Here is a 27,962-nt window from a genome sequence, read left to right as displayed (position 1 = left end):
CAGGGTGAAAAAAAATGAGCACCTCCTGAATACCTGGCAAGACATGGCCTGATGGCTGGAATTAAAAATCAGATGCTTACTGTCTTTCATGGACTGACAGATGACAAATCCCAATATTGTAAACATAGGCCTCAAAATATCCAGAAGCCCTCAACCAATCAACTCTACTAGAACTGGAACATTATCTAAAACCAAAGTGCTGCTCATGATTACCAGGACATAAAAGTGATTCCTAAAAACTTTAGAACAAGGTTTTCAGTAGACGGTACCGTGCCAAATGGTCACACTATCACAGCTAATGGGACAAGAAGTTTTTGAAGTATAGAGGCCTAGCAAAGGAGATTTAAATTATGTGGAACTGGGATGAGATGCATATATACCATTCCTACTGTCCCAGAGCTGTGTTGAAGGTGCTTTCAGTGAACCTACAAAGGATGTGTTTACATTTTAATAATTCTACTCAATTCAAAAAGCAATTATTTTATCCAAATGTGCAATGGTCCTTGAAATATGAAATTTAAAATAACCATAGCAGGAGCACAACTTGTCCAAGTATCATTTCTATATTGACTAAAGATATTGGTCTACAGTTTTTCTTTTCCTTTGTTTTGATTTTTTCTGGTTTATGTATCAAAACTATGTCTCTGTCATAGGAGTTTGATAAGATCCTTCCTTTTCTTATTTTTTCAAACATTTTATGTAATATTAGAATGAATTGTTCTTTAAATGTCTGGTAGAATTTGCTTGTAAATCCATCTAGTCCTGAGGGTTTTTTGTTGTTGTTTTTTTGCTTTTGGAGTTCATTTATGGCTTACTCAATTTCTTTTTCTTAGAAAGAGTTATTTAAGCACTCCCTTTCCTGTTCAATCTGGGCAATTTATATTTTTGTAAATAGCCATTTCATTTAAATTGTCAATTTTATTGGCATACAGTTGGGCAAAATAGTTCCTAATAATTGCTTTTATTTCTTCTCCATTGGTTGCAAATTTGGCTTATAAATTGTTTGTTGAAGAAATGAAATGTATAGTATGTGATGTACTGTCTACAGTATTTATTGAGATATTCTTTGATCTTGAATTCAGGAAAATCAAAGAGCACTTCAATAAATACCATAGACAGATGAATAACCGTAACCAGGGTGAAGCAGGTGAATTAGGTCAGACACTTTTCTCAGGTGCACAAAGGTGAAGGTCAGGAAGAGATAAAAAATAAGCATCTACTAGTTCAAGCCATGCCATTAGGATGGAGAATAGGGCCCAATTTATTATACTCACCATGGGCACACAATTAGTTTAAACTAGATGGCCATGTTCATGGGCTCTGACTTTTCAAGTTCACAGCCACCCTCCAGAATGCATTAATTTACACTAGATAAGAAACCAAGGCTTTATCAATTCAAGCACATTCTCCCTTACACAAAAAGTACTTTCCTCTAGAACAGGTTTTTTTGTCCTAATGATTTCATGAAAGGTTAGAAAATATGAAACTGCAAGAGTTCCCGGAGTGATAAATTATCCTGCATATCTCTATCTATTAAAACTTTGGAAATGGCATAAATTTCATGGTCAGACAAATTTCCCTTGTGACCCAGTTCTTATGGTCTAGGGAGACTTTAAGAGAAGAAAAGTTTAAACCATTTGTGTTTCCAAATTCTCCGCTAAAGTTCTCTTCTGATGCCCCATTGTGGTCTGAAGGGGACTGAGTTCTCAAAGGTTATACCAGCTGAACACATAAGGTCTGGAGGGTCCTACCAAGCTGGAAACGCTTTGGATGAGAGCTTGGAAATGGACTGGAGCTATGTCATATGAGTAACAGATTAATTCAGTGCAGAAAGGCTCATCACTAGAAAACGGTTGGCTCCAAATTATGAATATTTGTAGCTACTGTAATTCATAAAGAATAAGAGACAGTGTGGTATAATGGATAAAGCCATAGATTTGAAGTCAGAGCACCTGGGTTCAACCCCTGATTATGACTTTGGGCAAGTCTTTTAGCCTGGTGGGGAGGGGCTCAGTTTCCTTATCTATAAAATGAAGGAGATAGGCTCTAAGGTTCCTTGCAACCCTATATCTCTGATCTTAAGATGACTAAGGTGTGGTAGGGCTGTGGTTTGCACTGGTAGCAGGATCACACAATTAATAAACGTTGGGGCCTACAAACATTGTGCTGGATGTTTCTTTGTGTCCACCATCACTAATCTGTCATCTCTAGCCATTCAGCTCCCAGTGGGCCAATAAGAGGAAGAGAGAATGGTTTAGCTATACTGTGCTTTGGGGAAACCGAGCAGCCAGTTTACTTATGTAGCCTGTTGCTATATATTCCATCTGTTGTTTGACACTGTGGGGAATAAGACACAGCCCTGCCTTCATCTCAGGGAGCTCACAGCTAACTGTGATTCTTCTTGCACAAAGAACTGAGAGCAAGAGAAGACAGTCAAGTGTGGTAGAGATGGGGAGGACTATTCATGAAAGAGGCTGGAGAAGAGGAGGGGAAGGTTTCAAGAAGAAAGTGAGTGTTGAATGAATTATGAAAAAGCATTTATTAAGCACCTAATGTGTACCAGGCACTATGCTGAGGATACAAATATAAAAGTGAGACAATCCCTGCCCTCAAAAGGCTTACATTCTAATAGGGAAATACTAGATAGATAGATAGATAGATAGATAGATAGATAGATGTGTGTGTATGTATATGTATGTATGTATATCATCTATATCTATAACTATACACACATATGGGAGTGGTGGCCAGGAAAAGAAAGTTTTGGTCTAGGGAGTCACTGGGATTTGGAGTACAGCCATAGGGCTGCTGACTGTCATGCCCTTTCCAGAAGCAATGATGTCATTATTGTGAGATAGGAAACAGGTGGAAGAGGGAAGGGAGAGGTACATGTGGCAGCAAGGCAGATGATAAGATGTGTGGGGTAGGTGGCTGGATTGGACAAGAAGCCTAATTTGGGGTTATTTTTTTGGTGAGGCAATTGGGGTTAAGTGACTTTCCTAGGGTCACACAGTTAGTAAGTGTCAAGTGTCTGAGGCCAGATTTGAACTCAGGTCTTCCTGACTCCAGGGCTGGTGTTCTATCCACAGTGTCACCTAGCTGCCCCTGGGTCTATTATATATATATATATGTATGCATGTATGTATATATGGGGTCACATAAGCTTACACTTGCTCATTCACTAGTCAGGGGGACTCAGTCTTAGAATGGGGTTCCAAAGCTGAATGGATTAACTGCCCCAGGGAGGTAAAGTATGATATCTTATGCCTGGGTTGAGGATGCTGTTCCAAGTGGGAGAGGGGGGCATCAGCAGGGCATAAGTGAAGATGTCCATGAGTAGATGGCTAAGTGGGGTTATAACTTAAGGCTTGTTTGAAAGGATGAGCAGAGTGTTAATAGCTAAAGGAGTGGCATAAGTGCATTCAAAGTGAGAGAAAGAATGTGATCAAAAGCATAGGGACATGGGGCAGCTAGGTAGCACAGTGGATAGAGCACTGGCCCTGGAGTCAGGAGCTCAACCTGAGTTCAAATCCGGCCTCAGATACTTAACACTTAACTAGCTGTGTGACTCTAGGCAAGTCACTTAATCCCAATTACCTCACTAAAAAAAAGCATAGGGACAGGAGTGGGCATTGTGCTTTGGCGGGAGGGGGGCAGTGAGGAAACTGGCCTGGCTGGGTTAGATGGTAGGTATTGAGGAACTATGAACGATCAGGTTGGGGAGATGGGATGAGGCTTTGAGTGGCAGGCTAAATGGTTTAAGCAAGACAATTTTCCCAGATGCTTTCTCTGCCAAAAAAAGGGAATACTATGAAAGTGGTATTTTAGAAAACTCAATCTGGTGGTAGTGTGTATTTCTGAACCCACTACTTTGTCCTTCCATGAGTTTGAGTGAAGAGATCTTGCCTGACACTGGTTCATAGTGAAGGTGGTTGTCACGGGCACTGGCCACATCTTCTGGTAAATGGAATTAGAGAGAAAAAAAAGCAAAAGAGAAATTTACTCAGAATAGCCATTTGTATTTTCTACTCCAGGGGAGAAAAAATGAAGGAGTCCAGGGATCAGAGAGTCATTGCACTATCTAGCAAGATGAGAGATACATCAAATGAGGGCAACAGTCAGAGAAGAATGTAGTCAGATCTCAGTGGTCTGTGCTGATGGAGGAAGCAGAAATATAGATAATTTGGCACATTTATATAGCTTTCAGAGGTATCCTTTGGACCTCTCCTTGAGTAGTTTTGGCTATGGTTTTGATGCTGAGAATTCACCAAAATAAACTGGTTCAAGAATGATTGATGAGTTGTGTGCAACCATGAGCAGGTCACACCATATCTGGGGACTTCAGTTTTGTTATCTGAAAAAGGGGAATAATAATCCCTTGTTGAATTGTAATGAGGCTCAAAGTAGATAACAGCTTTGTAAATCATAAATACTTCCTATAACATCATGCATGGGAAGTATTATAATTATGTGTCTCCAGTCCTATCTTTCTATTTCACTCTTCATGTGAAGTCTTCAAAGTGTGTCTTCAAAGTGATTCACCGGTTCTTCTCTACTTCTCTTATTTACTCATCTGTACTCATATCCACTTCTAAAGCTAGTCTTATGAATCTCTGGTTATTTGTAATGGGTTCTGTCTGTGTTGCCTCAGTTTCCTCACGTAAAAATAAGCTGGAGAAGGAAATGGCAAATTACTCCACTTCTTTGCCAAGAAAACCCCAAATGGGGTCATGAGAGGTTGGACATGACCGAAAAATGGCTGACCACACACCTGCTGTGCTGTTTCTGCACAGCTTTGAATCCCAGAGCACCACCTCCTTTTCTACCTCAGCATTCTAGGGTCAAGCATACCCATTTTTTAATTATTTGCTACATTGAATTATCCATATCATGTTTCTATTCATTAGTGCAGACCAGTTATATATGAGTACAGATCTAGGGGGCAGAGGGCAGCCAGGTGGCACAGTGGATAAAGCACTGGCCCTGGATTCAGGAAGACCTGAGTTCAAATCTGGCCTTAGACACTTACTAGCTGTGTCACCCTGGGCAAGTTGCTTAATGCTCTTTGCCTCGGTTTCCTCATCTGTAAAATGAGCTGGAGAAGGAAATGGCAAAACCACTCCAGTATCTCTGCCAAGAAAACCCCAGATGGGATCATGGAGAGTTGGACAAATGACTGAACAACACAGATCTATGGGGATAGGGACTAGTGGAAGGTTAAGACTAATGTGTGAATGGCAGACTTATTTTTTTAAAGAGTAAATTATAAGGACAGGATGGAAGAAAAGTAATAAAACACATTCTCATCCATTATCTACTTTCGGCCTCTTCCCAACCCAGCAAGGACCACAGGGCAGGGATTATTACTCCTGTTTTACAGATGAGGAGATCGAGGCTCAGGGTGAAATAGTTTGTCCAAGGTCAAACAGCTAGTAGGTATCAGAGAGGAGATTCAGAACCAGGTCTTCTGACTCTAACTGGGATCTTTCCCCTATCCCTTATTACCTTCCTGTCCCCTAACTCCTGCCAGAAGCTAAAGGCAAACACTGCACTCTTTCCTCCAGGCAAGCATGTATTCTGAGTATCTTTAGCTCTGGGTTTCCCTTTGTGCAGTCACATTCTTTCCATGGTCTTTATGAATGGTGAAAGCCAGCCCCACCTCCGGGCTGACCGGGGTCATTGTGAGGATGAGGTACCAGATGTTCCCCCTTTGGGTGCTCAGCCTGTTTACTCACCTTCCCTGGAGCACACATGGTTCCGTCTAGTGGCGGCCCCTTCTTGGTTTTGCAGAAATAGGGGTTGTCGGGGTGACTGCACCATAGCTGCTTGCAAGGGTCAAAGGTCCGGAACTAGAACAAGAACAAGCTCAGAGAATCACAGAATGTTAAAGCTCAAAGGGGCCTTAGAATATAGAACGTTAGAGATGGAAAAGATTTCAAGATCATCTAGTCCACTGTTCTCATATTCCAGAGCAAGACCCTGAAGTCTTTGCAGGTTAAATGACTAGTCCCGGATCATGCAGCTAGGAAGTAGAAAAGCTGGGATGTAAACCCAGATCTTGTCTCCCAAGTCTACAAAATGTGGCTTTGCGGGAAGGCAAAGTAAAGTGTATGATTCAATCAAGAATTACATTCAGAGGCCAGGACAGGAAGAGTGAATGACCCTCTACCAGGAACCTTAGATGGTGAGGAAATGTCCAAGGTGAGTTCTGAACCACTGTCCTCAATTGCTACAAACTTCTATTTCTATAATGCTTTACAACTCAGATTTTCCTCCCAAAAATCCTATGAGAAATAGATGTAGATATGCAGGTTTACTAGAGCTGATAGTTAAATGTTTATTGTGAGCATTTATACCTTGAAAAGCAGGAAATGCTACTTGCAAATCAGGGCTTGTCTTACTGTTTTTTTTTTTTTTGGTGGGGTAATGAGGGTTAAGTGACTTGCCCAGGGTCACATAGCTACTAAGTGACAAGTTTCTGATTCTGGATTTGAACTCAGGTCCTCCTGAATCCAGGGCTGGTGCTTTATCCACTGCACCACCTAGTTGCCCCTTATTGTTTTCTTAACTTTCAAGACTTAAGAAAGTGATGGAGGAAATATTAATGATGCAAATAGAGATTCAAATCCAGGTCTCTTAGCCAGGTCCAATGTTCTTCTCACTACACTATGCTGCTTCTTAATTTGGGGTGAACAGTTTTTTGTTCTTTCTGCAGAAAAGTTAATGCTACCCTAAATGGGGCTTTCAGAGGAGTGGTGACCCCTCTTCTCTCTCCTGCCAAGTCCTCCACTGGTTCAAGACACTCTATGAGAGAGAGCTGCGGTGAGGAGAGCTGTCTGTGGCCATGGAATGGGCAGAAACTTCCTAGCTGATGCCAAAACATTGGTCTTATTAGCATTACACTCCAACCAGCTAGGCTAACCAGGCATGGACAATGGAGCCAAGGAAAACTGTGTTTGGAATCAACGTTGAGAGCTGGAAACCTCTAATGCAGTCCAATCCAATCTAATCTGATCCAGTGTGGTGGAGCCAATGACACATTAGAGTCCCAGAGCAAGGGTCTTCTCAGACTGAGAAAATCTTGCTTTTATTCCACACAGGTGGCCCAAACTCCTTAGCTCTTCCCCCAGCCCGTACAAAAGAGGTCAGTAGAATCTGTAAAGTGCATGCTAAAAGATGAGGCAGAACAAAAGGGCAGTGTTGTTTACTACCATGTAAAAAGTGATGTATACTTTAAAAAATCCACCAATTCATTGTTTCATAAGCAATCCTTGCCTTCTCACCTTCCTATATAGAAATATTCACACTGGTTGATGATGGCCAGGTCCAAAACACATATATGTATATATGTACACACATACACATACACAAATATACATACAGACATATATACACATATATTTTAATTTAGACATATACATATATACAAAAATATGGTATATATTTAGATATATGTATTTATACATATTTTAAATGTATACATATACATCTATTTAAGTATATAAACATATATTTTAAATATGTGAATATACATGTACACACATACATGCATTTAAAATAAGTAAACATATGTACATATATTTTTTAAAAGATGAGGAGCCCAAATCCTTCTGGCTCTCACTGGGTATTTGCCCGTGGTTATTGTGTCCTCCCAATGAAACTGGCTGCTTTACTGAAAAATCTTCCCCTCTTCCCAGATGTTCCCCACAAAGCTTACTGGAAATAATAATAGGGAAAGAATGAGAGAAATTGAGCCACTCACAATATTCATAAGATTAATAAGATTTAGAGCTGAGAGGAACCTTAGCTATTATTTGTTTAAACCTCCTCATTTTACTAATCAGGTCTATGGGAGGTCCCACAATTAGTAAATAGACAAGTAGGGATCAGCTCTGGAATTAGGATGGGGCCAAGGATGATGGGCCCTTGCATGCTGATTTTAGAGGGATCAGCTATTTAGCCAGGTAATTAGTTAAAAGAAGTTCTCAGAAGTCACACTTTTTCTCCAGGGCTTGTCACCCAAGTGAGTGCCACCTCAACCTCATGGGCCCAGCACCAATCCTAGGGATGCCCTGCCCCAGGTAGTCACTAAGTGTTTATAAAGTGCCTACTATGTTCCAGGCACTGTGCTAAGTGCCTGGGATATAAAGAGAAGCAAAAGACAATCCCTGCCTTGAGGCGATTAGAGGAAGACAACATGCAAACGACTGTGTACAAATAAATTAGATACAGGATAAATAGGGTAATAAAGAAATCTGACATTTAGTAATTGCTTCAGTGACAATAATCTTTAGTTAGCAAAAATCCCATCTCACTAGAATTCAAATTCAGGTCCTCCAGCCCCACTGTCCAGCCACTCTTCATGCTTAAGAGAAGGCTCCTATGGGTCCAGGGATTGCTGGCAGCCTGACCTGGGATGAAGTGGACCTGCCAATGTCCTTCCCAGAAATAACAGCCCAAGATATGGCAGGCTGAGGGTGAGGTGCAATGATGGGGAGAGAGGAGGAGGAATACCGCTGGCCCTAGGGCTATGTTTCCCAAACCTAACAAAACATGGCACTATCTGACATTGCCCTGAGGTTATTGGATGCCAGAATGACCCATGGCCACAGCCACTTCCAGGCCCCAGGGGAAGAAGCAATGGAAAAGACCGACTTGTACTCACCGCTGTGCACATCATATAGCCGAGTCCAAAATCAAAGCGACACTGCTCGTTCATGGAATAGTGAATTCCCGGCAGCTGGGGCAGAGTCGGCCAGTCCTGTTCAAAGGGGTCGTCCCGGAGGCAATCGTAGGAGCTGCAACAGGCACACACACAAACATGACAGGAACAGGTGGACTTGTGGTTTCCCAAAAGGCTGAGTCCAAGCCAAAATGGAGGGCCTGCCTGCTGGGAAGCTGCGGCACCAGATGGGCTGAGCACAGCCCCAGGCAGACTCCCTGGGCATCTGCCCCAAGCCAGCCTGCAGGTGCACACTCACTCTGGGCTTCCTGGTGGTACAATCTGGGCGGGGCTCTCAAGGGGGGGAATGGCCTGATGTCCCAGGTTCCCACTTGGACAGGGATCAGCAATGGGCCCACCCCAGATCAGGCTGACGAGAAAGAAAAAACATGTAATTCATTTTCCAGGTTAGGTATTCCTTGGCTCCCTCCTTCCCCTCCCTCCACCCCCACCCTTTTGTCCTTCAGTCTAAACTTTGGGAGGAATAACCAAGGCAGCCAGGAATAGAGTAGGGTTATTGAGAACACAACCAAAACCCTTTTTGTGAGGAGCACATGCTTCCGTAAACCAAGGGGTCCCCTACTGGGGCCTCCCTTCTGCCTGCTACCCTTACAAATGTTTCTCAAGATTTCCTTTCTATGCCTCCTTTTCATCTGGAACTTCCTTAGGAATATCACATTACAGTAAGTCAGAGTGAGGTGGCAACTCTAATCCAGCCAGTCACTTGGCCCAGCTTGAATAATGTCAGGAAACCAAAAATCTGGGAAACTGTTATAATACTTAGGCCTGCTAGACCACGGTCTTTAAGCCCAGGGATGACTAAGGCCCTCAGTCTGTAGAAGGGTGGGAGAACACTCTGACGGATCTTGTCCAAGATGAGGGATCTGAGACTGCCAGTCCTGCTGTAGTCACAACCTTACATCTGGGGACAAAGGTGCCCCAGGTCTAGTGACAAGAATCACCAGGGTCAGAACCAAGTCTGTAGTGGACCTGGCCAAGTGGAAATCACCTCTAGCTAGAAGGATCATTCTTTCTCCCCCTTATCCTATCATTATTAGGGGTAGGAGAGAAAATTCTAGGTATCTGACCTCCTCCATCCAACTCCTATAACCTGTACAGAATGCATGTCCTCAGACATACACTGTGGCAGTGGGGATTCTTTGAATGTTTACATGTGTCTTCCCAGGATCATCAAGATCTGAGAAACAAGACAGAATGTGGAAGGAACTTTCACTCAAGACAAGTCTGTAAAATGTGTTTCCTTGCCAGGATTCAACATGGCATCCTCCCTCTGTCTGAGGGGGCAAAGGTCATACTCGGCCCCCTTGGCTCCGGTGGATTGTGAGCTTCTCAGGGAAATTTCAGGGGAAAAAAAGGATGCTGTGGAATCAGATGAAAATGTGAAGCAGCTACAGAAAGGGGGAACAGGTATGTGGTTCACAAACTGTTAAATCGTTCCCACACTTCAGAAGAATGACAACATTAGAGGCCAAGAGTGAAATAACAGAGAACAGTGTACATCGTTTCTGGACAACAAAGTTTTGGGATCAGCTAAGTGGGAACATCTTCCTATTAAGTCAATAGACTTTCCATCTGATCTTTGGAAAGTGTATGTCATAGGAAATCCTAAGTGGAATATGAGTGCATCTTAATCCCATGATGCCAGCTAGGCCAGTGTGAACCTCCCCTGGCCACTCACACCCTCGGTAAACAGCTATGGTTCCTAGTGGGCAGGAGTTTTTAGAGGCAACAGCTGAAAAGACAAAGGAATGATCATTTATAATAACTCACTGGAGGTAGCGATTCAGCTCCTGTTGGCTGCATCGGGACCAGTGGAAACGGTGGAAGGCAGCCTGGACGAGGGGAGCCATGATGCTGCCCATCCGCACCTCATCCCCACATCTGTTGCCCTGGCCATCATGCTCCATCCCTAAGCTGGAACAAAGGTAGAAAGAAGAGAGACTCAGAATAGGGACCAAGAAATTTTTACTTTTCATAAAGAGGAACCGTAGGACAAGAGATTAACACCTTTAGTGGACTGCTGCTTGAAAGAGGGAGACACATGGTGTGGTATAAAAAGAGCACTGGACCCAGGGTCAGAGCAGTTTGTGTCCTGGCTATGCCCTTAACCACCAGTGAGAACTTTGGCAAGTCATGGGCCCTCTCTGAAGCTCAGATTCTTTGTCTATAAAAAACAAGGGAATTGGATCACATCATCTCTAAGAGCCTTTCCAGTTCTATGACTGTATGATGCTTCTCTGGATGCTAGGGTTTTTTTTAATTTATAAAATGAAGGGGTTGGACCAGATGGTCTCTCTATTGGTTCACGATTATCTGATTTCCAAGCATATATTACTTTACCACTTTGCTATTTAAATAGTGAGATTAGAGAATTGCTATAGCAGTGAGTCCCTCAACTTTAAGAAGAATCCAATAAACATTTATTTAGTTCCTATTATATGCAAGGCTCTGTTTTGGGTATGAAATTAGAGAGCTGCTGTAGCAGTGAGTCCTCCAACTTTAAGAAGACTCCGATAAACATTACACTCCTATTATACGAAAGACCCTCTTTTGGCTATGGGTGAAGATGCACAGAAAAATAGGAAGGACACAGTATTTTCATGGAACTCGCCATCTAATGACGTTCTCTCAATTTTGAATGAATTCTGGGTTTTATTAATGTTGATATTCTGAATAATCAGGGTTATTTGTTTACAGTTTCTAGGACTATGTGATCAATCGGTCTGAATTTATCAGAGATTCAACACAGACTATGGTTCCTCTCCTCTCCAAGATATAGGGGCAATGCTGATGAGTTTTTTCTAGGAAAGGAAGGGAAAGAATGTTCTACACTCCCTTGCTTGTCCTCCTAATTGACCTTAAACATAGAGGGTGGTGGCACACATTCTTGGTACCACGAACATCCTCACAGTGGCAAAGAGCCCTTTCCTGAAGGGATTTCTTCTTAGGTTTTGGTCCCCAACTTCCCCAACTTCCTTCTTCTCCAACCAGACACCATGGGGAATTCTAGCTTCTGGAATCGATTTATCCATAAACTTTCCAGAGGACCTCAGTAACAAGTAGGAAAACAGATGTCATGAAGTAATGTCATGAAGACTGTGTGTTTGACATCTCGGCCTTAGACTATCCTCATTTCCCCAAATGATTCCCTAGTTCTTTCCCCCCTCAATGGCTCTTTAGGTTCATGTTCTCCCAAACCAAAAAGAAAAAGTAGCTCTGATCTCTACTTACACATGGCCAGTCTCATGGGCTACCACAAAGGCAGAGGAAAATCCATCTTCATGGTTCAGGGTACAGCTGCGGACGGGATGGCACATTCCAGTGACCGGGGCATAGCCTGGGAGGGAGGGCAAGGAGCAAAAGCCATTTCGGTTCCCAGGGGACCCAGGGCAGGTGTTGAGCTCAGTGAGGCTGAGCTCTCAGAGTAGATGTGCTGAAGCTAAGTTTCCATGTTTGGGAAAGGACCTGCTGTCAAGTGCCAATATCTTGAGGGGCCAGCTTAGAGGCTTCAGCTGTGTGTATATGTGTGTGGGGGCCCTCATAGCCCTGGATCTTGGCAAGAGACACAGCTGTGGCCCCATGCTCTAGAAATGCACAGGAGCCATGGGTGCCAAACTACTTATATCTTTCCTGATTCTCTTCTGATCTTTTTTATTAGGTATGCATATGTTTTATAGACTGGTACCATTGTGTCCAGCATGGGATAGGAAAGTGTCAATTTCCTTATCTATAAAATAGACTTATATTACAGACATTAATCTTAGCTCTTTCCAGGGAAAGGAGTGCCCACCTCATATACCACAGGTGACTTTGCCCCTCTCTGCACTAATGTTTCCAGTATTTTCTCAAGACTTGTACAAGTCTGGGGTAATTTTCATGTTCTGATCCAATCACTGAGGGAAAGAATGGTGAGTAGACAAATGGTATGAACAAGCACTTTTCCCATGCCTCAAAAGAACTGAATGGGAGGTACAATAGGCAGGAAGTAGAAGAGGGAAGAGATAAACAAGGCTTTATCACAGTGACTGAGGCAGGAATTAATTTTTGGTTAAGCAGACTAAGTAAAAAAGGGTCCCATAGCTGCTGGAAGAAATCTCTGGAGTGTGTGTTGGAGGGGGAGGAAGTATTTAGGAAGAAGGCAAGAAAAAATTAAGTCTTAAATGGAGTAGAGGTATTCTGAACCCATCTAAAAGGACTCCAAAGTTTCAGATAATCTAGAGATATGTTGGCCATGGCTATTTCACGATGACAGAGCTGTGATGCTATCTCTTGAAAATAAGAATGTGACATGACGATGGAGCACCAACACCACACTAAGAACAGTGACAAGAAGGCCTAGGCAGTGACCCTGACCACATGGACCTGTTATACCAGCCAGAAAGGGATAATAATGGCAACAGAGATACCAAGTACTGACACAAGAGAACCACACAACACAGCAATGAAGTGGGCAACTCTGAGCAAACAAGTAACCCAGAGGGGCAAACCTGAGCCTACTTCTCACTGGCACTCTACCCAGGAAAGTACTGAAAGCCACAAGGCCTGAGGAGGGCTTTGGGGATGATGACCCCATAAAAAGGAGGTGAGTTGGTGACTTACTAACAAACCTATCCACCTAGCATGGGCCATCCCCACTTTCTCTTTACACCGTGTGGACATCAATGGAGAACATTATTGGTCCCCATCACTTATCTCTCTCTCAAACAGCTGGCCCATCCGCTTTTCATTCTCTTTCCTAATTGCTTATTTGTAACACACTGGCACCAATCCCTACCCAGCATGTACCACTCCATTTCCTTGTTGGTGAAAGTTGTCTTCAATTCTTCAGAGACTGGTATATTCCATAATTTGCTACCATACAATGTGGTGGAATATCGGTATAAGATAAATAGGCTTTTGTTTTAGTGAGAAGCTTTGGGTCATTAAAAGAACTTTAAGATTTCCCAAAGGCAGTTCAGCCTACTCTCCTCCTCCAGCTCCCTTCTAGATCCAACCTATTTTTCATTTGTAGCATCTATCCAAGAGTTATATTCTGATGGATAAACCCTAGAGGTTGTCCATATAACTATCGTAGTCTGGATGACATGTATTCTTCATCCACTTGATTTTTTCTTATATGGATGATTAAGTCCCTAGATCTCATCTAGCTGCCTCATCCTCTCCAGCTTGATGCAATCAACCATCTGCAAACTTGAGGTTCTGGAGGATCTTTTCAAGTACAGGGAATCCCTCTGTGAGTTGGAATCTGCCCTTGATCCATTCAGTGGCAAAAACCTTTGGCGCACACACACACACCTCCCTGCTTTAAGCCTCACCTGATTTTAATCTTCAGAGGATTGTTCAACAAGATGATCTTTGTAATTTACTTTCAAGGCGGCTTGTATAATTTTAATATATGCATAGGAGTCATCTTGTTGGAAGAGAAACATTGGGATAATGTTTTTCTCCAATGAGTCTAATGCTATTATAAAGCCATCCCATAGTAAGTAGAGTAGGAGCTTGCATTCTCTACATCTCTTTTAGTCAATCGTGTAATGGCAAAGATGTAGTCTACTGTGGAATGTTACTTTCAAGAGCCTGCCTGAAATGTGAGTTATTGTTATTATTTTATTATAAGCTCTCTTGGGCTCCACATCTTTTACAGAATACTTTTTCTTATAGACATTTCCATGCACTGTCACAGTTCATACTTTTCTCATTTTTCATAGCTCAATAGGTGCCATTGTACTAATATTCCAGTGTTTGTTTAGCAAATCTTGTAGTGCAGGAGCATCTGGAGTATTTTTAGTTTTTATCCAGGATCAGACAGCACTGCTAGGAACATCACTGTAAAATGACTTTATTCTTTTCCTTTCAAATTATTTCCTTGGGACATTGACTCCTAGGGGAGGCTTCCATCCTTTTCTGATGCCCCCTATAGAGCGTAGGTGAGCCTGGGTTCTGGCAGGACAGAGCAAAACTCCTCAGAGCCCCCTACCAACAGTAGAAAGGCTTTGGTATGGGACCTGATGATGGGCTGTGTCTACAGCCTGTAGTCAGGAGACTGGCTACTAGTCTTTCCACCTACCACTTTATACCTGTTGAAGGTGTGAAGGGGACTGGGATCTGGAGTCCACCGTGATGGAATCATGGGTCCTTGAAATACTGAGGTAAGCAGAGATTCCTCGAAAGAGCCCACAGAGGAAAGCATTGGGTGGGGTGAAACCATAGACCTCCAGTGGGCAAAGACTCACGTGAAAACATTTTGTGCTCAATATAAATTGTGAAGCATCATAACTCTACTTTTCCCACAGGGAAAAAAGTCAGAGCATTTGTGAACATCTTTTCTGCACATTCTATACCCCTATTTCAATCATGAGGAAAAACAGCACACATGGATAGATACGGTAAAGTGCCAGGGACCTGTGTAGTGAGTGTAGTGAGTCCCTGACTTGGAATCAGAAAACCTGAGTTTGAATACCAGTTCTGACACTTACTAATTGTGTGACTTTGGACAAGTTGCTTAACCTCTCTGTGCCTCAAAATATTTGTGTGTAAAAATGGGGATAGTATTCTATACCTTAAAATATTGTGGGGGGCAGATAGGTGGCACAGTGGATAAAGCACCGGCCCTGGATTCAGGAGAATCTGAGTTCAAATGCAGCCTCAGACACTTGACACTTACTAGCTGTGTGACTCTGGGCAAGTCACTTAACCTTCATTGCCCCCCCTCCCAAATATTGTGGAATGGAAAAGTACTTTGTAAAACTTAAAATATTCAATAAATGTGTCATTATTGCTACTAATAGTAAATAATGAAAACAATGAAACAGATTTGTGCTTGGGGTTCCCAAGTCCTTCCCTTATTTGGTCCATGGAGGTACTTGTTTGGGGTTGTGGCCCCACTGAGGCCAGCCAATTCAGGATCAATATTCTGGGAAAAGGTCACCTTATTAGTAATAGACATGATCCCATCCTGAGTCCTATGTGGGGCAAACATTGTGGGGAGGAGGTGCAGTTCTCAACCACAAAGCATCCCAGAAGCTGGAAGGTATAGTTAATAAAGTTAGCACATCATAGTGGATAGAATACTGGACCTAAAATAAGGAAGACTTAGGTTCAAATGCCATATCAGTAACTTACTATATATGTGTAATAATGGGTTAGTGACCTACCCCTCTGCAAACCTCAATTTCTTGATCTGTAAAATGGGATAGAGTACCTCTCACAGCATTTCTGCGTCCCAAATGAGCTGGCAAATGTATTTTGTATACCATAACCCATTATATAAACGTGAGCTATGATTATGTTGACAACAGAATTAGGATCTAAAAATATTTTGGTGGGAATGATGTTGGGACAAATCTAATGTGATAAAATTAATATAATCAATGGATAAATATAAAGTTCCATAAAGGAATTTTAAAAATCAAGTATATAAGTATGACACCATGGATAAAGTACTAGATCTGGAGTAAGGAAGATCTGAGTTCAGATCCAGCCTCAGACATTTCCTAGCTGTGTGACCCTAGGCAAGTTACTTAAACTCTACCTGCCTTGGTTTCCTCACCGGCAAAACAGGGATAATTATAGCACCCCCAGGTTATTGTGAGGATTAAATAAGATAATAATTATAAAGCACTTAGCCCAGTGTCTGGTACATAGTAAGTTCTTAATACATTCTGACTGATTGATTTCAGAGGAGCAAAATAGATGTTTTCAAGTATTTGAAGGACTATCAAGTGGCAGAAGGATCAGTCTTGTTCTGCTTGGCCCTGTGAGGAATAGCTGTGGACAGTGCAGAGAAATTGAGAAGGTATAATTTTTAGCTGGAGAGAAAGGAGGGCTTTCTAACCATTAGAGGAAGCTATGTGGTTAGAATGCTAGACTTAAGGATCAGGAAGATGCAAGTTCAAATCCTGCCTCTGACATTTACTAGCTAGGTGACCCTGGAAAAGTCACTTGACCTCTTCTCTCTCAGTTTCAGTTTTCTCATCTGTTAAATGGGAGTAATTAGAGCACCAACCTCCCAGTATGGTCATGAGCATCAAATGAGAGAGAGAGAGAGAGAGAGAGAGAGAGAGAGAGAGAGAGAGAGAGAGAGAGGAGAGAGAGAGAGAGAGAGAGTGGTGTGTGTGTGTGTATATATATAGTATAGTGTGGTGTATAATATATATATGTGTGTATATATATATATATATATATATATATATACACCACACACACACACACACACACACACAGCACTTTGCAAACATTAAAGGACTACATAAAGGGTAGCTATTATCATCATTATAATCAAAAATAGAATGGGTTACTTCGGGAGATAATGGGCTCCTCATCATTGGCAATCTTCAAGCCAGAAGATATATTCCAGTTATCAGGAATATTGTAGAGGCAAATTTTATTCAGATTAGACTAGATAAACTCTGAGATCCCTTCCAATTCCAAAGCTAATATTCAGTGCTGGTTCCTGATTCACAGAATAAAACACCTTTTTTCCAGGGGGAAAAAAAGGACAAGGAGTATGGAGTTTGGGGAATGAGCCTACTGTGGTCTACTAACTATATACACATATTGGCAATGGAGTAGTTACAAGGTGGTCAAGGAATGCTCATAGATGAATTTTACCTAGCTCCTTAAGTTTTAGGAGCTGCTAGGTGACACAGTGGATAGAATGAGTCAAGAAGACTCATCTTCTGGAGTTCAAATCTGGTCTCAGACACTAACTAGCTGGGTGACCCTTACCAAGTCACTTCATCTTTGTTTACTTCAGTTTCCTCATCTGCCAAATGAACTGGAGAAGGAAATGGCAAACCACTTCAGCCTCTTTGCCAAGAAAACTTCAAATGGGGTCATGGAGAGTTGGACATAACTGAAATAACATAAGAATAACAACCACCACCTCCTTAAGTTTTGCAAAGTATTTTATATACATTTTAGTAGTGGACAACAATAACATTATCTCACACGAACCTGTGAAGTAAGTACTATTATTATTACCATTTTACAGATGAGGAAACTGAGGTTCCTGGTGGTTAAGTGACTCTACTAAAGTCACACAGTTACTAAGTGGCAAAGGCAGGCTTTCCTGACAGGTTGAGAGCTCTTTCCACTCTACCATGCTGAGATCACACCCAAAATGCCAGATGTCTTCTTGACACATTTTAGCTTCCTCTATAGTCTTATTCTGAGTTCATATCGCGCTATGGAAGTCATTATGGAGATGACACCCTGGCGATGACCCTGGCAGGTCCTATACCAAGCTAAAATACCTGTGAATCCCAGTTGGGAATGACTTGTCTATGTATCACCCAAGAACCAGTCAAATTTAAAGAGCCTCATCACCACAAGATTTGTTACTAGTAGAATATTTGGGGAACTGGGGGAGAGGTATGGGTTCACAAGAAAAAATCAATTATAAGGAAATATTCTTTCTTATAAGGAAAGATTGGCTATGGGCCAATTATGTAATTAATCTATGGTAGGTGGCATGTTTTTGCGAAGGCTCTCTTGTGGGGATGGTGTCCAATCACATAATTACTGATGAAATGATCATATGAGTGAGGGTAAGGGACAGAGCTGGGAAAAGGAAAGGTATCCCTTCCTGACTGGCAAGGGTCATGGGACTTTTCACAACTGGACTAATGAGTTAAAGGGAGGAAACCCAAAAATGGGCAGTACCAGGGTCCACATAGAAAGGAAATGTGAGTTCTTGGCATAGTATTGAAGAGGAGAGGCCTCATGCAATGGGTCGTCCCAAGGTGCTAGAGGCAGACCAAGTCTAGAGGGAATGAAGCCAACACTGAGTCTTAGATTATAAAGTTGAGCTTTGGCCAATTCTGCTGGTGAAGGATAAGGTGAATACTCAGCTTTCTTGGACCCTTGTCTATGCTGTTAGCTTAATTTACTATTTCTCTTATATTTATTTATCCATTACAGGAGCCTCAACTTTACATTGGGCAGTGGGCGGAGAAAAAGAGATGGAAGCTCAAGGACTAAGGGCAAATGAGGACTGAGGCAATATGAACATTTTCAAATGAGAAAACAATAAAACTGTGGGTGCTGAGAGGATGCCAGTCTAGGAGCTAGTGTGGTCAGATGGGTAGAGCTTAAGGTGGACACAGCTATAGATTTCTCTTAGAATGAGAAATGAATGAAAAAAGATTTATTAAGCTCTTACCATATACAAAGCAACGTCCTAAGTTCTGGCATGGATGCCCAAGTGGTTGTGTCTAGAGTGGTGCAAAAAAAGGGGGCCTACATGTTCTATTACAGGGATTAAGCTATATAACTGGGTCGTGTTGCCTTGGCATATCCCCTGCCCCAGTCTCAGCAGAGAAGATGAAACCCGACAGGAAGCAGCAGAGGCACCCCCACCCCACCATCTATCCAGGCAGCCCAGGAGCAATAGGCAGGAGAGCTCACCTTGCATCCCTGATGGGCCAAAGTCCTGTCTGGTGAGAAAGATGGCATGGTCGTGGGACTCCGCCTGACCTGTATCTGATTTCCGCTGAAGAAAGGCCCAGTGACACACGTTCTCCAAGCTCTGGGAAGGGTTCCCAATCTCTATGAGGCTCATGGACTAAAAAGAGTGAGGGGAAAAGAAGAAAGGAGACGAGGGAGAGGAGAGGAGAAGAGAGGAGAGAGAAAGGAGAGAGAGAGGAGAGGAGAGAAAAGGAAAGAAGAGAGAAGAGGGTAAGGAAAGGAGAGAGAGGAGAGGAGAGGGAGAGACACACAGAGAGAAATAGTAATATTATTATGTGAAATTTCTGTGCCCTGCACCTTCGTGCCAAACCCATGAGCTAGGGACAAATTTGTCCCAGAAAGTGCCAAGTACTGATTTCTATGTGATCTATACTTAGCACGTACTCCAGGATATTTCTGCCATGTATCGTATCTCTGGGTGATCAATCTCTGGCATGATGCCATCATGTCATTTATGACCATTTATGACTCCGCTCCAGTCATCTCTGACCATCACTGTTCCCCTGGGTGTCCAATGACCGCTCTTCTGTAAGCTCTATGACTAGCCCTGAATTTGTACAATACGCTGTTACATGTGGGAGTGACTCACACTTACATTTCTACACATGGCGACAGTTTTTGCTTCTTTGAGCAATAGCAAAATGCTTATTCATTTTAGGCTTATGGGACACAATGCCAACAAGATCTTCTTCTAAGACAGGGATTCTTAACTTTTCTTTTTTTTGTCTCATGGACTCCTTTGACAGTCTCATGAAGCCTGTGGAACCTTTCTCAGAATAACATTTTTAAATGCATAATTTTTTTTAAAAACATAAGTCACTTAACCCTCATTGCCCCACCAAAAAAAAACCCAAACCCCAAACCCCATAGGACTGAAAACCCCCCAGCTCAATATTTAGCAATATCTTTACTTTTAAAAAGGTTCAGAGTCCTTAGGTTAAGAGCTCTTGGTTTATAATGTTTGATGATGAAACAAGGTTGATAAAGAGCTTAGTAGATACCAATGAAATCAACACTTACACCAAAACCCTTTTAAGAAATAGCACTGGGCCTAAGGCAAAACTGTGAATGAGATGAAGTCATAGAACTATATGCCTCAGAACACAAAAGGCTAAAGATGGAAGGGTTATCAGACCATAGAATATTAGAACTGAAAGCCTCCTTAGACCAGAGAGAACAATATCTGAATCGTAAAGGACCTTAGAACATAGAACTTAATGGAAGAGATCTTAGGCTATAGAACACAGAAGATAGAGGAGTTTTATGTCCTGCATTATAAGATTCTTCCAATTCTGACATTCTTTGTTTGGAATTTAAAATTTTTTAAATTATGAAATAACATAAGCATTTCCATAACATAGTAGAATAAAAAATAGATGATTGCACATGAAACTGAAAATTTATTATGTACAACTTGCTATTCCTTTTAAATATAAAGTTGTTAACTGAGGAAACTCTGTCTGCCTTGCCACTTTCCTTCTCCCTTTTTTTGGACTTTTCCCAGAGTTTCAAGATTCCCCATTCCTGTAGTAAGTCTTCTTTCTTTGGTCCCCATGTCCTCCATCCTCTCCCCCTATCAAGGTTCATACTGAGTATTTAGAGTAGAGAGCTGTCCCTTGCTAGTGATTGTTTGAAAGAGTCTGATAAATTTCCCACCTCTACTTGGTGGTGCTCAAATCTATCAACTCAGTCTAGATTTTTCTTTCAAACCAGTTTCCCTTAAGACAAGCACCTCTAATTCAGGATGTCAAAAATTTAACACAAGGCACTCTCCTCTCCGAAGTACTTCTTCTGGTTGCTCCTCCTCAAAGTTCCCATGGCTAATATGTTTAGTACAGAATCTCAGCATCTGACAACTAGACTGCTACAGGAGTCATGTCTTAACTGGTCTCCCTGACTCCAGTTTCCACCTCTCATTCCACCATAGTAACCTTTAGTCATGGGATAGCTAGGTGGTGCAGTGACCAGAGCACCAGGTCTGGAGACAGGATGGTTCATCTTCCTGAGTTCAAATCTGGCCTCAGACAGATTTACTAGCTGTGTGACAAGTCGCTTAACCATGTTTGCCTCAGTTTCCTCATCTGCAAAATGAGCTGGAGGAAGGAAATGGCAAAACCACTCTAGTATCTTTGCCAAGAAAACCCCAAATGAGGTCACAGAGTTAGGTACGACTGAACTTTTTGTTGCACAGCTTTATTTTATTTTTCTGTACAAAAATCATCATTGCTCCCTATTGCTTTTAGGGAAAAAAAATACAAACCTTTTGGCTTGGAATTTAAGGTCTACCATAATTTGATTCTAACTTATTCTTTCTTTCTTTCTTTTTTTGTTTTTTTTTGGTGAGGCAATTGGGGTTAAGTGACTTGTCCAGGGTCACACAGCTTGTAAGTGCCAAGTGTCTGAGGCTGGATTTGAACTCAGGTCCTCCTGAATCCACGGCCGGTGCTCTATCCACTCCCCCACCTAGCTGCCCCTCTAACTTATTCTTATACATAAAGTGGCTTCCTCACTGTCTTCCAAATATGGTCTGCACATTCCCATCTCTCTTATTTTTCACTTTAAGTTTTATTAATGTTTTATTTTCACATTCTATACATTTACAGATCACTCACTTCATGCGAGGTCTCATGACAAAGTAAAGCAGGGAAGTAAAAACCAACAATGCATTTTACTAGTGTTCTTAGAGTTGAAAAATAGGGGTGGGGTAAGGAAGAGGGTGGGATACACATTATTATCTCTGCATTTTATTATCTCCCTTTTTAATGGCCTACACAACTCTTTCCATTCATCTGAATCCTATCCATTTTTGACTGCCCAGTTAAAGTCCCATTGCCAATCTAGTGTGCAGTGATATCTTCCTCCTATTCTTTTTCTCCCTCCAAATAACTACAGCACCTATTCTCTCTGGTGACTCTGTTTCGAAAACGCCGTCCTAGAGAGCTTGGCAGAGGCCCTGACTTAGGACATTCATTCAAGCACTCTGTATTTTAAAGGGGTCATATGACAATTCTCAATATAGTCTGGTTCTGAATAGTAGCTCAGTCTTCCTGGTAATGCTGCCCCAGTGGAATATGTGTGTAGTCAGGAGTCTGCGACAGAACTACTTGGGGACTTGGGAAGTCTGAGTGAGACAACTTTTCTGACAGAATTTAGATGGGTTCCAGGTTATAAATACAAACTATCACTATTTATACCTTCTGAACTATATTTAAACCCAAGTATTCATGAATGAATAATACATGAACTGATAAATAAATGAGCTGGTTAAGAAGGAATTCTTCAATCCACTTCAAGAGAAATGATCAAATACACAAAACTGACAATAAACTACAGGCAGCACTGTCCCTGGAGGGAGAGGACTTGGGTTCAAATACCACCTCTGATTTATTGCTTGGATTTACTTAATCTTGGATGAGATAGTTAATCTCTGTGGGCCTCAGTTTCCTCATATGTAAAATGAAGGGGCTGGACTAGATTACCTCTCATGTCAATTCCAGCTCTAAATCTTGGGTCCTATGACCTCAAAGGTTTCTTCCTCTGTAAAATGGAAATATTTGACTAGATAACTTCTTCTTTTTTTTTTTTTTTAGTGAGGCAATTGGGGTTAAGTGACTTGCCCAGGGTCACACAGCTAGTAAATGTTAAGTGTCTGAAGCCGGATTTGAACTCAGGTCCTCCTGAATCCAGGGCCGGTGCTTTATCCACTGCACCATCTAGCTGCCCCTAGATAACTTCTTCAGTTCCTTCCAGTCCTAAAGTCTGTGACACCAAACAACCTGATCATTCTGTCTTTGGGTTGGTTACATTAATGTTATTATGTGTGTGTGTGTGTGTGTATATATATATATATATATATATATATATATATATATATATATATATATATATATATAAAACCTATATTAGATTACCTGCTGTCTAGGGGAGTGGGGAGGGGAGGGAGGGAGGGAGAAAAATCTGAAATTGTAAAGCTTGTATAAACAAAGGTTGAGAACTATCTCTACATGTAACGGAAAAAAAATAAAATACTTTATTAATTAAAAAAAATTAATTTAATTTAAAAAAGTGCCTTCAAAATGAAATATGTTCAGGGGCAGCTAGGTGGCGCAGTGGATAGAGCACCGGCCCTGGAATCAGGAGTACTTGAGTTCAAATCCGGCCTCAGACACTTAAAACTTACTAGCTGTGTGACCTTGGGCAAGTCACTTAACCCCAATTGCCTCACTAAAAAATAAAAATAAAAATGAAAAAAAAATGAAATTTGTTCCTCCCTTGACCTCTGTACTGACCAAGGCCTCCTAATAACAATAATGAAAATAGAATCTTCCACTTCTATAGTGTAATATAGTTTATGCAAAGCACTTACAAATTCAAGGTGTCCCCAAAGTCTTAGTGCAGTTTTAAGCCATATAGGATAGCCTATATTATCTTATTTGACCCTTATAATAACCTTGTGAGGCAGAAAATGCAAGTATTAATTATCATATGAGGCTTTTGAATGAACACTGGATTTGGGATCAGAGGACTTGGATTTAAATCCTTATTCTGTCCCTTATTGCATGTGACCTTGGGGAAGATCCTCTCTGGGACTCCATTCCATATATGTAAAATTAAGGGACCAGATTAAATGGCCTCCAAGAGATCCCTTATGGCTGGAAATTCTGTTATCCCTATCTTGCAGATAAGGTAGCTAAGGCTGAGACAAAGTAGTGCCAGAGAGCCAGAATTTGAACCTGGGCCTCCAACTTCAAATTCAATGCTATTTCAACTCACCGCATTGCTATAGGCAAGAACTCTGTACCAAATATCATGGGGGAGTGTGAGAGAAAGATATTCTAGTTGATGTAATTCAATCTGATGTGTTTTTATTGAGTGATAACTGTGTGCGGGAGCTATAGGAAGCCTCCAAGAGACAAAGCTTACATCCTATAATACTCAGGACATTCAACAGAAAAATAAGTAGAGATGTGTTTGGACAACCTTATATCAAGTTACTTCAATAGGAAGAGAATGCCAACAACTGGGTGATCAGGAAGGCCTCATTAGAAGGTGGTGCATGGGTTCTGAAACAAGCAAGGAGCTCTAAGAGGTAGAGCTGAGAAATGTGCAGGTTCCTACTGCAGTGCCCACCTATACAAAGGTATGAAAGCAGAACAGAAAATGTCGTGTATTGTTAATAGGTCTCAGGTCAGGTGGGCTAGAATAGAGTTTGGGAAAGGTGGTATTGTTGCTCAATTGTTTCAGTCCTGACCTCATTTGGAGTTCTCTTGGCAAAGATACTGGAGTGGTTTGCCATTTCCTTCTCCAGCTCATTTTACAGATGAGGAAACTGAGGCAAACAGGGTTAAGTGACTTGCCCAGGGTCACACAGCTAGTAAGTGTCTGAGGGCAGATTTGAGCTTAGGAAGAAGAGTCTTCCTGACCCCAAGCCTGGTACTCAATCTACTAGACCACCTAGCTGCCCTTGGGGAAGGGTAGTATTATGAAACAACTAGACAGGTAGAGAGATGTCATCTTGTCTAGGGCTTTGAATGCCAGGCTGGAGTCTTCCTTTTTTGTGGATGGGCAAGTCCCTGTCCTGAGGGAGAGCCTTGTATAGTGGAGAGAACCAATACTACAGTAAAGGATAGAAAGAAGTACGGGCCTAAGGAAATGTATAAGCAGAGCACTGTAGAAGTTCGGGAAAGGGAGAATCAGGGAAAGCTATTCCTAACAAAAGAGAGAGCATGAGTGAAGTCACTGATGTGGGAAAGTACAAGATATTCCCAAAGTAAAGGGTGAGATCCAGAGTGAGAATGGAACTGATGGTGGGAGCAGAGTCAAGGACCAATTTCTGCCAGGCAATCTGTTTTAGATCAGAGATTTCTTTGGGTGTGGATGGCAGATGAAGCCTCTAGTAAACAGAAAGTAAGCTGGGAATCCCAAGACTGAGTCTTGGGCAATGGAAGTTCCCTCCCTAGGAATCATCTCTCGCCTGACATGACCTGTGACTCTAGAGCTGCCTTTGTGTGGAGGGAGTCAGTAATCACATTCTCCAGGCCTGGAGCACAAGTCTTTGCTAGAAGGTAGAGAAAAAAGCAGAAGGAATTTTCAGACAGGACCCAATGGGGTCTGGCAGTAAAGAAAACATCTATTTCCCCCATCAGCCATTTGAATAGCATATGGGTCTCGTGTTTGGCTCCATAGTGATTTGGATATGCTGCTGAATGTGAGCAATCTGTCATGTGCTCATGGGGCTGTAGAACAGAAACTCACCCACACAGATCTCTGAGAGGGGAGGGGAAGAAAGGGGCAGACAGCCTCTGTTAACAACCAGCTGGCAAATTTCTCATACCACAGAGCACAGCTGAAGTTCTATTATCCAACACCACCTCTCAAAGAAAGCAGAGTTTTTCTTAACAGGTTGTGAAGATGGGAAGAAGGGAATGCAATATGGTGTCCCTCAGGTGAAGCAAATCCCAAATATTGCATGCAACTTTTCAATCACCAACTTTTAAACTCATATAATTTCTTCCCCATTTAATGAGTATTTAAATTTAACTAAATGAATCCCTCTGTTTTGAATCTAGATAGCATTTCTTAGTTAGACCCGGAGTCAGCAAGACCTAGGATTGAATTCCACCTTTGAAACTTAGTAACTCTTAGATCATAGGCAATTCACTTCATCTTTCTGTCTGTCTTTGGGCTGCTTCTCCAATCTTCACTCATTCTGGGGATGGGTCCCCAGAACTCCTATACTCAGGTTCAAGGGTACCCTGTTTGTCTCCTCTACCACTACTACTACTACTACTACTACTACTACTACTACTACTACTACTACTACTACTACAACAACAACAATTCATGAACCCTCTCCAATGTGCTTATCTTTAATCTAGTAGACACAATTAGCTCATAGCAAAGACATTGCTAAAATGGCTTAGTAAAAGAAGAGCTACAAAACATTCCTTCCTCCATAAATCTGGGGTTAACCCTCCTGCAAATACATACAGTAGCCATGGTAAAAGTGAGCATAAACTACAATGGCAGTGAAGCACGCACATGGGGAAGACATTTAGCTAAAACAATTCCCAACACTTGTGCTACAGGGACCCAGTAACTTTTTTATCCTAGTGGGTTCTTTATAAATTTCCCTCTAAGTATAACATCTCTCCTGGGAGGGCCATTCAGTTGGGTGCCCATGGTCTGTTTCTTTATGCCAAGTGACTCTTGATTGCCAGGACTAGCCCTCTCTAGTCCATAGCTGACTCTCTTCTTTGCTGCCAGGTGTCCTATTCTTTGAAGCTACTTGAACACTACCTCTCTGTATCCATGTTTATTTGGAGAGTATCTCTCTCTGCTACCTTAACTATGCCTTGAACTGGCTTTCCAAATTTTGGGTGCAGATCTACTACTGGGCAAACAGCTCTGCTGCCAGAAACCATGGCCTATGGAAGTGGGGAGGAAAGAAAAGAGAAAAATTCCCCCCTCCCCAGCACCCAACCTCCCCCAGAATAATTCACTCTCAGGAGCTGGGTTAGACTTCTGTTTATGGCTCTCAGCTAGCAACTTAAACTTTTAAAGGCCTTCACAGGAGGAATGGCTAATTTTTACCTAGCCAATCGCATTTCTGCCTTCTGATTCAGAAGGTGTTTATAATTAGTAATTTTATGTTGTTGTTCAGTCATTTGCAGTCGTGTCTGACTCTATGACCCCTATTTGAGGGGTTTTTTGGTAAAGATGCTAGCGTGGTTTGCCATTTCCTTCTCCAGTTCATTTTACAGATGAGGAAACTGAGGAAACCAGGGTTAAGTGACCTGCATAGGTTCACACAGATAGTAAGTTCCTGAGGCCAGATTTGAACTCAGGAAGATGAGTCTTCCTGTCTCCAGGTTTGGCACTTTATCCACTGTGCTACCCAGTTGTCTCTTCATTTTACAGATGAGAAAACAAGCTCAGACAACTGGCTTGCTCAATATCGTACAGGTGGTAGGTAAGTAGCAGAGAAGGAATTTGAACACAGGCCCTCTGACCTTGGGTCCAATGCTTCTTCCACGGTCTCAGATTTCCTCCATTTTAGCTTAATCCACTTGAATCCTAAAACAAAGCTAATGTAATTTCAGGACATTAGGGAAAGGTTCCCATAGGGGGAAATGTAGAAATTTTGTTCTAAAATATGGATTGATAGAAAACAAACTTCTACATCTTAAAGTTTTGAAATTTGTTCAGACATATCTTGTTTGTTATTTAGAGCAAGGATTCTTAACTTCTATTGTGTCATGGATTCCTCTTGTAGTCCTGATGAAGCCTATGGAATTGCTTCTCCAATATTTTAAATGCAAACAACAACAATAATAACAACTAGCATTTATGTGGCACTTTAAGATTTGTAAAACATGTTATAAATCTTATTGTCTCATTTGATCTTCACAATGACCCTGAGATGTAGATGCTATTATTATCCCATTTTATGGATGAGAAAACAGGAAGAAGAAAGAAATTAAATAACTTGCTCAGGGTCACAAAGCTACGTGTCTGAGGCTACATTGGAACTCAGGGTCCTCCTACTGCAGATCCACCACTCTTTCCCCTATGCTCTACTTGCCTAGGATTACAAAGGAAACTAACCTAACTATATTGAAAGGCAGCTATAAAACACACACACACACACACACACACACCACATTAGTTGTTTTCAGTTGTTTCTGCCTCTTCATGACCCCATTTGGGATTTTCTTGACAAAGATACTAGAGTTGTTCACCATTTCCTTCT

The 27,962-nt window shown here is 41.8% G+C and overlaps 1 protein-coding gene across 1 annotated transcript in view; it reads right to left on the bottom strand.

The window, feature by feature from the left end:
• ADAMTS2 (ADAM metallopeptidase with thrombospondin type 1 motif 2) overlaps positions 1-27,962 on the bottom strand; it is a 476,618-nt gene that overhangs the window by 65,624 nt on the left and 383,032 nt on the right. Inside the window, exons 6-10 of the mRNA XM_043989764.1 lie at positions 19,151-19,307; positions 11,975-12,080; positions 10,514-10,657; positions 8,666-8,798; positions 5,736-5,849 (exon numbers count right to left, since the gene is read on the bottom strand). Of these exons, the coding sequence (XP_043845699.1) occupies positions 5,736-5,849; positions 8,666-8,798; positions 10,514-10,657; positions 11,975-12,080; positions 19,151-19,307 (654 nt within the window). The remainder of the gene's footprint in view (positions 1-5,735; positions 5,850-8,665; positions 8,799-10,513; positions 10,658-11,974; positions 12,081-19,150; positions 19,308-27,962) is intronic.

Source organism: Dromiciops gliroides, chromosome 2, assembly GCF_019393635.1.
Source record: "Dromiciops gliroides isolate mDroGli1 chromosome 2, mDroGli1.pri, whole genome shotgun sequence".
NCBI classification, from domain to species: Eukaryota; Metazoa; Chordata; class Mammalia; order Microbiotheria; family Microbiotheriidae; genus Dromiciops; species Dromiciops gliroides.
This window is presented reverse-complemented; position numbering and strand designations above follow the sequence as displayed.